Genomic DNA, 13,086 nt, shown 5'->3' with positions numbered 1-13,086 from the left:
TCAACAGAGTAAACAGGCTCAGCATTGCTGAAATTCCAAAAGCAAACCCACTGAATTCCACTCCTAGACATGAATCGAAGAGTGCGGCTCTAGCCCTGCTTGCCCTCTGCCTCCCCCTTACACAGACACTCTGCAGTCTTTTACTTGGATTAAGAATTGCCCTCATTCATAGTTCATGAAATCAATGCTGTTATGAGGGGATAAAATATCCCCCCCAAAAAGAAATATTGATCCAAAAATCTAACTCTGAGTTAAAAAAACACCCACTTCTTTTTAATTAACCCTAAAGCAGAAAAATGATTTCAACAGAAATTCTATGAAACATGTTTTTATTACTAGAATTGAGTTTCACTAATTACTAAGTCCATCAAAGATGTTTTCACACATCTATGTGGTCAGTGTTTGTGGTGTGAACAGAGAGATTGATTAAATTAATTTCTTTCTGGGACAAATATTGTGTTAGTGGGCGCAATGAATAGGCTATACACAATAAAGCAGGGGCTTTAAACTTTTTGATACCAAGGACCCCAAATCATGATCCACATCCAAGGGACCTTTCTAAAATATCAAGACAGATATATATTTTCATGTACGAAAAGACCCATTTACAATGTGTGAAAAATAGTAATTGTTAGCAGTAAGGGGCATTATAAAGACTACATGTTGCTTGCTAAATTAAATAACTAATTGGCTTTCATATTATTATACTAAAGCCAAAAGAAATGTTTAATTATTATCTACAAAATATTTAATTTGTAAAAAAAAAACATTTTCTCATCGCTGTAAAAAAAAACAACTAAAAAATTAAACAAAATGGGATAGTTAACCCAAAAAGAAAATTCCCTCATAATTTACACACCCTCATGCCATCCCAGATGTGTGTGCCTTTCTTTCATCTGCTGAACACACACAAAGATTTTTAGAAGATTATTTCAGCTGTTTAGGTCCATGCAATTCAAGTGAATGGGTGCCAAAATTTTGAAGGTCCAAAATCCAAATAAGGGTAGACGACTCCAGTATGTTCTTAAGTGATATGATCTGTGGGTGAGAAACAGATCAATATTTAAGCACACATTCACTTGCATTGTATGGACCTACAGAGCTGAAATATTTTTTCTAAAAATCATAATTTGTGTTCTGCAGAAGAAAGAAAAGTTATCATGAGAGAATTTTCATTTTTGGGTAAATTATTCCTTTTTTGCTGTGTAAATGCATTTATGCCTGCTCTGAGCACCATTAAACTGTCTGTGTAAATGCACCTAAATGAAACTTTAGCTGAAGCTTCTGTGCCACCTTTGCAGTGTACAGATGGCTTTAGATGTACTGTATGTCATGATGTATGTATGTATATAAACATTTTGAATTCAATTGCAATGTATTTGTAATGTTTGGAATGCAGAAAAAAACTGTAATTATGTCAAATGTATCATCTTTTATTTTATTTTGTGTATAACTTATTTTTTAAATATATTTTATATATAATTTATTTTTCTCTCTCAGTTTTTTCATGGCCCACCTGGGGTTGAAAACATGTGCAATAGAGGCCCTTAGTAGGTCCCCCTCCTCACAAGGCCCAGGACAGTTCCTGGCAGTCCTCCCCTGACAATGGCCCTGGGTGTGATAGAGTGCTATTAAGCCCACATGTTTCACCTGTGGACAGCTAACTTAGAGTTCATCAATCCTGTCTATGTGGTGGATGCAAACAGTCCATGAGGATGAATAAACATTACTTAATCCAAGCTTTGTTGAGTGCAGTGGAGCTGAGCCAATTTCATAATTTCTTTACAGGTCTGTTGGGTTGGGCTGGAGTGAGTGCAGCTGACCAGAGCAGAAATAAATGTTAGTTGAGCCGATTTAGAATAAAAAAGAACCTGTTGCATTAAATGGGGATGAACTAAACAAATTAAATGTGTGGCACAGAGTATAGGTAATTGCTTTATACACGACATTGACCCTGAATAGTTCTGGATTCATTTATGACTAAGAATCCTTTCCCCCTCCATGTAACACTTCTATTACCCTCATCATCAAATGGGCTTTTATTTTATATCATGGTGTTGAAAGCTCAGGTGCAAAAAATATAAGGGTCTGATAAAAAGCACGGGTGGCACGGTGGCTCAGTGGGTAGCACTGTTGCCTCACTGCAAGGCCCTGCATCGAGTCCCGGCTTAACCTTGGCTTTATGTGTGGAGTTTGCATGTCCTCCCCGTGTTTGTGTGAGTTTCCTCTGGGGTACTCTGGTTTACCCCACAGTCCAGAAAAACATGCAGGTTATGTTTATTGGAGATCCTAAATTGCCCATAGGTGAGAGTGAGAGCGTGAATGTGTATGTCTGTGTGTGTTGCCCTGTGATGGACTGGCCACTGCCCCTGCCTTCGGCCTGAGACAGCTGGGATACGCTCCAGTACTACCCGTGATCCTGCATAGGACAAGCAGCTATAGAAGATGGATGATAGGAGCATTAAAGGGATAATTCACCCAAAAATGAAAATTCTCTCATTTGTTTTGAACTCAGGCCATCCCAGATATGCTTTATTTCTTCTGCAGAGTTATTTGTGTATATCACCACGTACTGGCCAGGGAGGAGAATTTATAGTAAAAAAGGATGTATATATATTGATTTGTATCTCACCCACACTTATAATATCACTTCTGAAGATATGGATTTAACCACTGGAGCCTAGTGGGTAACCTTTAAGCTGCATGTATGTGCTTTTTGGAGTTTCAAAGTTCTGGCCACCATTCACATGCATTGAATGGACCAACAGAGCTGACATAGTCTTCCAAAATTTGTTGTTTGTGTTCAGCAGATGAAAGAAAGACATACATGTCTGGGATGGCATGAGGGTGAGAAAATGATGAGAGAATTTTCATTTTTTGGTGAACTCACCTTTAAAGACAACTTTGGTGATATAACAACAAACATCTCTAGCATTACATCTACTTTCTTTAGCCATAGGGTGTGCAATGGCTCTTGACTACTTGTCTACTCACCCTATCAGCTTATCCAAATTGGAGTCTGTTAATATATGCCTGTCGGATGATGCTGATGTCAGTCAGTTATTGATTAACTACACAACAAATGGGCCGTGGCAAATTATTACAGTAACCTCAGCAATGTAAATTTACCACACTTTTGATTCAGCATTTTATTATCTCTTGTCTCTAGCCACCTGCCAGCTGGATTGACACAGAGTCTATGGCCTTGTCCACTCAAAGCAGGTCACCAAACGCATCAGCATCTCTAATGTCATTTTATTACATTGGCCACTGACTAACTTATTGGCTTTAAAAACTTAAGGCCAAGAAATGCAGTATAATGGAAAATATGTACCTCCTCTGGAGTTACTGACAGGGCTGGAAATACCCTCAAGATAACTTATGAAATGCCTGTCATTGTGACTGTATCTCCTATGGAAAGGGGTAATATAGCTACTCTAGTGAACAGAGAGAAGGCTTATAAAAAACAAAACAAGTAATAGAGAATGAGTGTGTGAGAAAGGTGTGTGCTGTGTGTAGTACTGGGTGTTCAGCGTCCTTACTCTTTGCTGGAAAACTGTGTCTGTTCCAAAACACGTCATGCATCTTATCTCACTGAACAGGTTAGGTACACACATGGACGCACCTAAATCAGTCCAGGGTCCAAGAACAGAATGACACACCTTCTCCATTCCTCTGAACATATTAACATCATTCCTCTAATGTTCATCTACACTTCTTTTCCTCTCTCCTTTTCAGTTGTTCATTCTTGCGACGCCTGAGTCTTACTGAAATTCTGTGCCCTACTCTGCATTCAAACAGGTGAAAAAAAGAAAGTGACCTAATGCTCTTAATGATAGTAGATCTACTCAAAATGTCAAAAGAACCATCTTTATCACTCTCTGATCAGCCAGACCAGTCTGACAAGTTGAGCCACTTATTTTAGACTATTTTAAGTGTTAAGTCATGGGAAAATGCCGGAAATGCTGACTAACCTTGAACCTGCTCTTCTTAAAGGGTTAGTTCACCCAAAAATGAAAATTCTCTCATAATTTACTTACCTCATGATATCCCAGGAGTGTATGACTTTCTTTCTTCAGTAGAACACAAAGGAAGAAAAATAGCTCAGTAGGTCCTTAAAATGCAAGTGGATGGTGATCAGACATTTGAAGCACCAAAAAGAACATAGTCAGCATAAAAATCATCCATACAACACCAGTTGTTAAATTAACGTCTTCTAAAGTGACACGATCGCTTTTGGTGTGAAAAAGATTAAATATTTAACTACTTTTTCACTATAAACCATCACTTCCTGTCTGCAGTGGTATGCGCATTTGGCATAATTGCATTGGCATGTTCACGCGAGAACAGGTGCACGTGCGACGCACCCGGAAGAGCAGCGCTGTTTATAACAGAGTAGAAGGAGCATTGTACAAAAGCTTTGTTAGTTTTGGTTTAGATCTGTATTTGTTTGTTTGCTTATCCTGGATGTCTCAACTGAGAGGAGAACGTAAGTTTATGTCCGTAACATGGCAACATGAATACGTCATACGAGAGACCGTGTGAACCACCCTCTCGTGAAGCTTATCGGATGCGATGATTTATAGTTAAAAAGTACTTAAATATTGATATTTTTCACACCAAAAGCAATCGTATAACTTTAGAAGACATAAATTTAACCACTGGAGTCATATCTATGATGTTTATGCTGACTGTCTGTGATTTTTGGAGCAACAAATGTCTGATCACCATCCACTTGCATTTTAAGGACCTACTGAGAAAAGATATTTTTCTATTTTTATTCAAATGTCTTCTGGTAAAGAAAGAAAGACATACACATCAGGAACATCATGAGAGTGAGTAAATTATGAGAGAATTTTCTATTTTGGGTGAATTATGGCTTTAAGTATTTCAGATCCTCCAGCTAAATGATTTTTAGTCATTCTAATCCAAGAGACTCTTTGGACAGCCTCTTGGAAATTGAGAAACATTTCTGTGCAATTAGGGGTTAATTATGTGCAATCTGTTATGCACAACTGTACACTAATGTTAAAGCATACAACAAACTCATTGTGCAAACTAACTACACCCTTTAAGTTTCTTTACATTAACATCATGGGCCTTTGGTTTCAGTGTTCCAGAGACTTCTTTGCTCTGTACATGTTTGAACAGCTTTGAGACAGAGAAAGATTGATAACAAGAGAAAGATGAGCAAAAACAAATCTATGCTGGCTTGATTTGAACCAATTCAGGTCTTCAATAGTTTACAATATGCTTGACTGATTTGGCTGTGACATTGCATGAGTGGTTTATCAACTCATCAGGCAGTGGTGTAGTGAAACAGAATGCAATACGATTGCCATTAGTTTCATAAGCTCAGTTTAAAACCAAATCAGGAGGTGGTGAATTGCAGTTGTGGACTGGTGCAAGAAAATGAATCAAGTATGGCTCTAACCATAAATATAAACTGATTTACATATATTAAATGTTTATGATTGATTACAGATTCATTTTATTTATCTAGTTGAAATAAGGCCTTCAGGTGGAACATCATTGCTTAGACCTAAACATATAGATTTATGGAGTTTTACTTGAGTTCTGGTTGAGAGGTTTTAACTTCAGTAGAACAAAGACTAGATTTATGTCCTCCTCAGTTCTACTGACAGCAACAAGACATGGTGTGGTCACCTTGGCTGACTGAGTAAATGAACGTCTAGGCTGTGTGCCCCTCCTTCCCTCACAGTTAATACAAACACAAGGAATGCAGTTCGTAATTCAATTTTAATTTACAATGCACAAAAAACCCCCAGTATACATCAGGTAAAAAAGCAAGTTGCCCAGCAACCCTCATACTTACGCAAAATATGCCAATCAAATATTCATGAAATATTGACTTTAGTCCCGTTTTGTGAGAAGTTTTACTCAATTGCTTTATTTCAGCCCAGCCTTACACTACAATTAACGAGTTCACTGGTTCATAGTCGTGGAGCGCATCAAGGTAAATGGATTTGGCGTGCTGTTCATAATGTAGGGGGCTTGAGCACAGGACTTTAAGAGCTCGGAGATCCTCCTGGACTATCTGACTACAGCAAGAAATAGAAAGACAATTTTTAAATAATAATTAGTATAGGCATTATAAAACATAAAGGTGGAGAGGGGAGGTGGAGGGATACCAGATGAATCATCACCAGTGTGAGGGAAGCAGCTGCTTATATATATCCTTGGGATATGATTGGCAGGCCTAGATCGACAAGCGCCTCCCGAAATTACGTTTGGAACTTCATTACAAAACTTTAAGTATGCAGGTGTGGATTTGCTGCTCCTTTATTACACAGAACATAACTTTTTAGTTTAAAATAGTACTAATCATGCATTACCTGTCATGCTTTTTTAATGTTCAAAACTTCAAATATAGAAAATGAAAATACAAAATAGAAATAAAGCTGCTTCAGACATCTAACAAGATCATCTTGTCTTTTCATAACCCTTTTCCCCCGCCCTTTTTATTTTTCTCTTAAATATAGATCTTAAAGGCTGTCTGGTGAGGCTATGACATATAGCCTGAGGTACAAAAGTCTATCTACAGTGACTGAGGACACACAGCTCTATGAGAATCAATGAGGGCAATGGTCATTTGACTACATTACCGACCTACTCTGATAACCTTAAGTAACATCTGCTACTGCAGATATAAACTCCACACGTCCTGCTTTTACAGACTGGTAATGGAAAAAAATCCAAAATGTTATGCTGTGAGATATGATGAAAAATCAGCAAGCAATGGGACATCTTCAAAACTTTATGATGAGTATGTATTATGCAATATAAATAATAATTTATTTAACTTATCAACAAATTTGGGGCAAAATCTAGTCTAAAGTCAGGTGACAGATCAGTGATGCAATTACATTTTTTAAATAAACACCAGTTTAGGCATGTACTTATTCTAATCTGATCTGCACCTTCATCAGTATTTACACAGACACAAGAGCTACTGTGATGAAATACATGTTAATTTAGCTACCAACACCATAATAGTCAGGCTAGAGCTAACATTCTAGTCTATTTGTCCTCCTCCACCCTTGTCAGAATTGGAGGCTTAATAGTTGGGATTTAAGGTCTACCAGTAATGCAGACACTGTCTGGAGTCTGATGCAACACGGTCTGTAGTCTGTTGCCATTGATACAACAGTATATTTGCTATTCCTAAAAGACATGTTAAACAAATAAGAATTTAAGTCAAAAAAGGCCAAGTTGCAAAACAGCAAGAATACAAAATAGTAGTTACTTGACTTCAAGGAAAATGTTTTGAGGGATTTTGAGAAAGCCCTGACTCCAAATAATAAATGATTGTATTGTATTGTCGATTATTTCATATTGTGTTTTTTTTTGTGGAAGTTTTGTTACTTTCATTTTTGAACCTACAGAACAGTTATGGAACATACATATTGTTTTACATACCATTCCATCTTCATTCTTCGAGACCAGCTTTGTTCATATTTCAGAATTCTCTACTGAGAACTCTTTACAATCCTCTAAACTGGAAAAAATGTCAAGTATCATGCTTTAAAATTGAAAGCTGGCCATAAATCTTATCTCCAACACATCAAATCAGAGTGTGGGTTGGATATTCTGTAGTTGCTATGGTGATGACATAATCAGTCTCAGCATGAGACAATACATGTGAGATCAAAACCGAATTGGAGTATACAAAAAGATGACACAAAAGTTAAACACTGCGGACAGTACACATTTGAGATACAGGGAGAAAAGAAAGCGCAATACGATTAAGTAAAATGCTTTGCTTAGAGGGCCTCTCTATAGCACACTGTATACCAAAAATAGGTGCTCACTGGCTGCTGCCATTACTGCCACTGTTGTTGTTGTTGTTGTTGCAGAGATCTCCGGGGCCTCCACCAGAGGCAGGGGGCTGCACGTTATCCGCAAGGTTATGAGCATGCTCTAGAAAAAGGTCTTTGAGCACACTCAGTTCTTTGCTGAGCAATTTAATTTTGGCCTCCAGTCTTTCATTCTCCTCCTTCAGCTCATTGACACGTTGCTGGGTGTCCTGTGCCTTCTGCTTACTACGCATGCGACTCTTCTTTACTGCCAGGTTGTTGCGTTCTCTCCGTTGGCGGTACTCGTCGCTCTCTTTATCCATACTGGACTTCTTCATCTTGCTGGGTGGTGTGGCCTTACCCCCACCTCCGGGACTCTCTGGGATTAACTGAGGAACCTGCAAGAATTTAAATAATGACATACATGTTAATGATAAGCAACAGCATCTCACTACTCTCTTTACTCAGTGTTGTAGGGTCAAGTCGTTTTAGAATTAATTAATTGTAAGAAACTGTGTGGATTCATCATTTTAACAGATACTTTAGTTTATATGCTGCAAAGTGAGACAGTGCAATGCTTTTCCCCCTGAGTCATGAATATAACATGTACTGTATATTTAAAAATAGATATGTTAGTATCATAACTTGTTCATGTGTGTACCTGCTGTAGCCCTGCTGTTCCTGCAGTGTTTACGGCACTGTTATGTGGCTGATTCTGTATGACACTGACACCGTTCTGATCTGTGTTGGATATCTTCTGTTGCAGCTGCTTGCTCATTTGGATCCACTGCCACTATCTGCCACTGTCTCTCTCTCTCTCTCTCCGACCTATGCTGTCGGGCTTCGCAGAGCGGGGCTGGTGTTAGAGACTTGTGAGACACTGAATGCCACAAAGTGCAGCTGTGTACCTAAAGCCAGACAGGATCAAGAGAAAAAGGTTAGACAAAGTACTATACAGGCATCAGCATCCTTCATTCGTCAATCAGATGGCACATTTTTATACCACATTCCCCACCTGAACAGATGCTCGACATAGAAACGCATCATTTCAGCAAAATAATGCAACACCTACAAATAAGCTTAGCCACTTGTGCTTATCCTTCAGCATTGTGTTGCTGCTGTCCGACCGAGCTGCCATTGCAACGTGCATATGTGGCTCTCCTCGGAGTGTGAGCTCAAGTGTTGCCCGCAGTTGCATCATCATCGCTCGCACTCCTTTGTGCACGGGAGAAGGGAAACTCCGTAGTCATGCACAACTTAGCCGAGCAAAGTTAACATTTTAAACTAGCATCACAGTAGTGAAGTAACAAAGAGCCAAATCAAAGTTTATTAATGAGTATTTGAAAGCGGGGCAGTGTTTTGTATCATGGCTGGCTGATTACATCATTAACGGAACTACGTCGGAATGAAGGGGAATACCGCTGACTTACATTGTTAGCTGCTTCAACAACATGTCTACATTCAAGATGGCAACAAGCTATCGAAATCCTTTCAAGTAGTTTTGTAATCTACCATGTAAAAACCACCATACAAATATAAGTGCATCTTTGAATCTGTCTTCATGCAGTGGGATACAACAGCAGGTTAGCAGGCTGGCTAATTATCTGGCACATTCCTGACCATGACGACAGAGAAGCTCGTACAGACCGCTTTCTACATAAATGTAACTTGAAAGACGGATAACGGTTCACGGAAGATTGTGATGATGTTTATTCGTTAGAAATGAAGCTCTCGCTGGCCTCAGATCCGGGAGTTACAGGTCTTGTGCAATCGCGTGAGCGGCAAGGATCCTATCAGTTCGCCAGCCATCGGCTGATTGGTAAAAATACAAACCCACTGTCTATATAGATATCTTATAATATCTCTCAGACGACTTACCGTGGAAATGTTCGAGGCTTATAAGTTATCCACTTGAGTTAATAAAGGATAATGTCCTCTTTGTTTATGGAATATACGCGCAGGTTGAGGTGTTATTGTTTGGTAAAGCGGCGCTTGGGAGTATTGCGAAATCTTGTGACCATGTAGGGCAATCTGCTCCCTTAACCAATCAAATCACAGGACTCGGAGCGATGATGAAATATCCTCTTAGATTGACATGTTGCTAAACCAATCAAGTTGCAATTGTCAGTTTAGGGCGTTTTCAAGCGAGAGGACGTTAGATCACTCAAGAATACTAAACAAGGTAACAAGGCAATTCCCTCTTGATGTTATGGAAACTGAAAGTTTTCAAGTAATATATGATTAATTTAAAAAAAAATACATGAAAACATTAAATGATGGAGATCAGTTACTGGGAGGGATAGCTAAATGAAACAAATTGTTCATTAATTATTCTTGTTCATACTCTGCAACAGGGGTTTTAAAATTTATAGTGGTGGAGATTTTGACATATGCTAGTGAGTTTTGAATGTGTTTAAAAAAACAAATTACCATAGTTACCGCTTCTGCATCTTTATACCAATTGGTGGCGACAAATTATAATATTTTAGCCTTTGTGTTATGAGAAAGTGAGTCATTTAATTATTCTGATTTGTTTAAAGGGATAGTTCACCAAAAAAGTTAAATTCTCTCATCATGCCATCCTAAATGTGTATGACTGTCTTTATTCAGCTGAACACAAATTACCATTTTTATTACAATATCTCAGCTCTGTAGGTCCATATAATGCAAGCTGACAGTGATCAGCACTTTAAAGGGCTCCGTATACTTCTGGAAAAGTTACTATTCGTTCTTTGTTCAGGAAAAGATCAGCCATGCAACGGTATACTGTTTCCAAACATTCAGACACCCACCTCACCTCTGTGGGAGGCGTTTAGAAGTACATTTAAATATGAGGATGCTACATGTAAAATGTGTTAAACTAAAATGTTATCAATGAATTTATACCTCATTCTATGAGTAGACTTCCATGAGGTCAGTAAAAGAAGCCATTTTAATCACTTGATGATGATTTAAATTAATATATGTGCAGTAGAAAATGTTAAATGGGTCTTGTTTATATTCTGAATTCATGATGCTAATGCGCTACCACGCTATACGCGGCCATTATATGCGGCAGTTACACTGTTAGTTTGATTTATAATGACACTGATATAATTGCAAATATGAGTGTATAAAAGTGATAATATTTAGAATAAAGATAAAAGAATAACCATGGGTATATTTTAATTTAGACAGATGTGTGAATGGCTTTCGCTGCAGATGGCACAGAAAATACCCTGAAATGGACTTGAATATTGATCTAGTTCTCACCCAAATCAATTGTATCCCTTTAGAAGACATTAATTTAACCACTGGAGATTAATGTATTACTTTTACTATAATTGTCTGTGCTTTTTGGAGCTTTAAAGTGCTGATCACCATCCACTTGCATTGTATGGATCTACAGAGGTTTTTCTTCTAAAAATCTTAATTTGTGTTCTTCTGAAGAAAGAAAGTCATACACATCTGGGATGGCATTATGGTGAGTATAAATTATAAGAGAATTTAAATTTTTGAGTGAACTATTCCTTTAAAATGACTGTTCACAACTGAAATACTAAGCGTGAACGAGAAAGATTCATTTACTTAAAAGATTCGTTCAAAACACTGATTTGTTCACGAATGAATGTTTTAGGCATTGGCTTACTCTCAAGCAAAAAGGAAAAAGACTGGTTAAAAAGGACAGAAGGATGACAAAAAGTAGGCCCTACATTAATACAGATTAATATGAATCATGCTAGATAATGAAACTCGTCAACACTGTACATATTCATATGAAATTTATGAACAAACTAAACACCTGATATTTAAAGATAAGCCTGTTGATAAACAAATCATCAGATAAATCACAATGTGAAGCCACATTACCACTGTATTCTCGCTTGCGTGTTGCATCTAAAGCAAGTAGACCTACCAATCACTTTATTGACCGTGGATACTGTGTCAGATATTGAACCAAAGATTGGGCACAATGTGCTGTCAGAAACAGGTTCAACCAACACACTAAACACAGCAAGCTATGGTGTATTTATTTTATGAATTGGTATGCAGCATGCCTTACGCATATTAGTGTGTCAAGTAGTTTGTCAAGGGTGTTTGGATACATTTCTTCTCAATGGATTGTGGGTTGAGGTGGCAATTATGAGACAAAGGGAGGAGTTGCATGTCTTGAAAGGTTGAAAACACCTGCACTAAAATAACATTATGCACACAGAATATAAATATATCTATAAGAGTGACCAGAAGCCTCAAAAATCTTTAAATTCCAAACTTTAATAGCTTAAATGTAATCTTTTCATGCCATATTAATTTATTTAGCATTTATTTATTTGCCATAATTAAATTATATAGCATGAGGGAATATTTTTTTTTCGTTGTTTTAATTATTATTTTGACAAATGCAAATAAACAGAAGGATCATTAATAAATCATATGTTGCTAGATACATTGTTTATCCCCCTTTGCCACACAATTTCAGTGGTATGTGCCAGTCGCGCGCTGTACAATAGAGGGAGCTCACACACATTGATTTGCAATATACATCCATGGTTCTAAAAGCTGACAGCTATGAATAGAAACTCTCAGGCATCCAGACGATGAAAAAAGACAATGTCAAACATTTTCACAGTCCGTTCATTCGTTTTTGCATCTTTTTCTCCTTTTCATGCGCGTTGCTCTTTCATGATTGTGCATGTCGTGAAGGCAAACTCACTTGACTTTATGTCGCTTTGAGCTTGCTCACTGGGGTTATTAATACAATTACTATTTAATTACTTATTTTTAAACATGATAAACAATCGTATTTTATCTAATTACACAGTGATGATTCATCGACATTATAGACATTAGTTTTATCGTCTGTTAATGCTGATCTTCTGTAAAGCTGCTTTGAAACGATGTGTGTTGTGAAAGGCGCTATACAAATAAAATTGACTTGACTTGACATTTTCAACAATTTCATCTGTCAAATTACTCGGCTTTTGGAGTTGATTGGCTTTTGGCGGCAACCGCTATGTTCGTCTTTCTTTCTTTTCTTTCTTTCTTTCTTTCTTTCTTTCTTTCTTTCTTTCTTTCTTTCTTCCACCATTAAGAATTCAGTTTGTTTCCATCAAGAGTATAAATTCATTAACTAAAACGTGCATTTAATTACCAATATACTTTTAGATGAAGACAAATTATTCCAGTGTCGTCTAGAGGTGCTTATTAAATGTATAAAATGTTAGTAATAGGCCTATATTATTTCACTTTATGCAAACATTAAAACAAAACACATTTTGTATGGACTGCA

The 13,086-nt window shown here is 37.4% G+C and overlaps 1 protein-coding gene across 1 annotated transcript; it reads right to left on the bottom strand.

Annotated features, from left to right (window-relative positions):
- Positions 1–5,722: 5,722 nt before the first annotated feature.
- On the bottom strand, positions 5,723–9,850 carry LOC127622581 (CCAAT/enhancer-binding protein gamma-like). The gene is made up of 3 exons (XM_052096978.1): positions 9,696–9,850; positions 8,479–8,725; positions 5,723–8,215 (listed from the first exon to the last, which is right to left on the bottom strand). The coding sequence occupies exons 2-3, from the start codon at positions 8,593–8,595 to the stop codon at positions 7,829–7,831; spliced, it is 504 nt and encodes a 167-aa protein (XP_051952938.1). The 5' UTR covers positions 8,596–8,725; positions 9,696–9,850; the 3' UTR covers positions 5,723–7,828.
- Positions 9,851–13,086: the final 3,236 nt, after the last annotated feature.

This window comes from Xyrauchen texanus, chromosome 1 (genome assembly GCF_025860055.1).
Source record: "Xyrauchen texanus isolate HMW12.3.18 chromosome 1, RBS_HiC_50CHRs, whole genome shotgun sequence".
NCBI lineage: Eukaryota > Metazoa > Chordata > Actinopteri > Cypriniformes > Catostomidae > Xyrauchen > Xyrauchen texanus.
The sequence above is the reverse complement of the archived record's forward strand: the minus strand, read 5'-3'. Positions and strand labels throughout refer to the sequence as shown.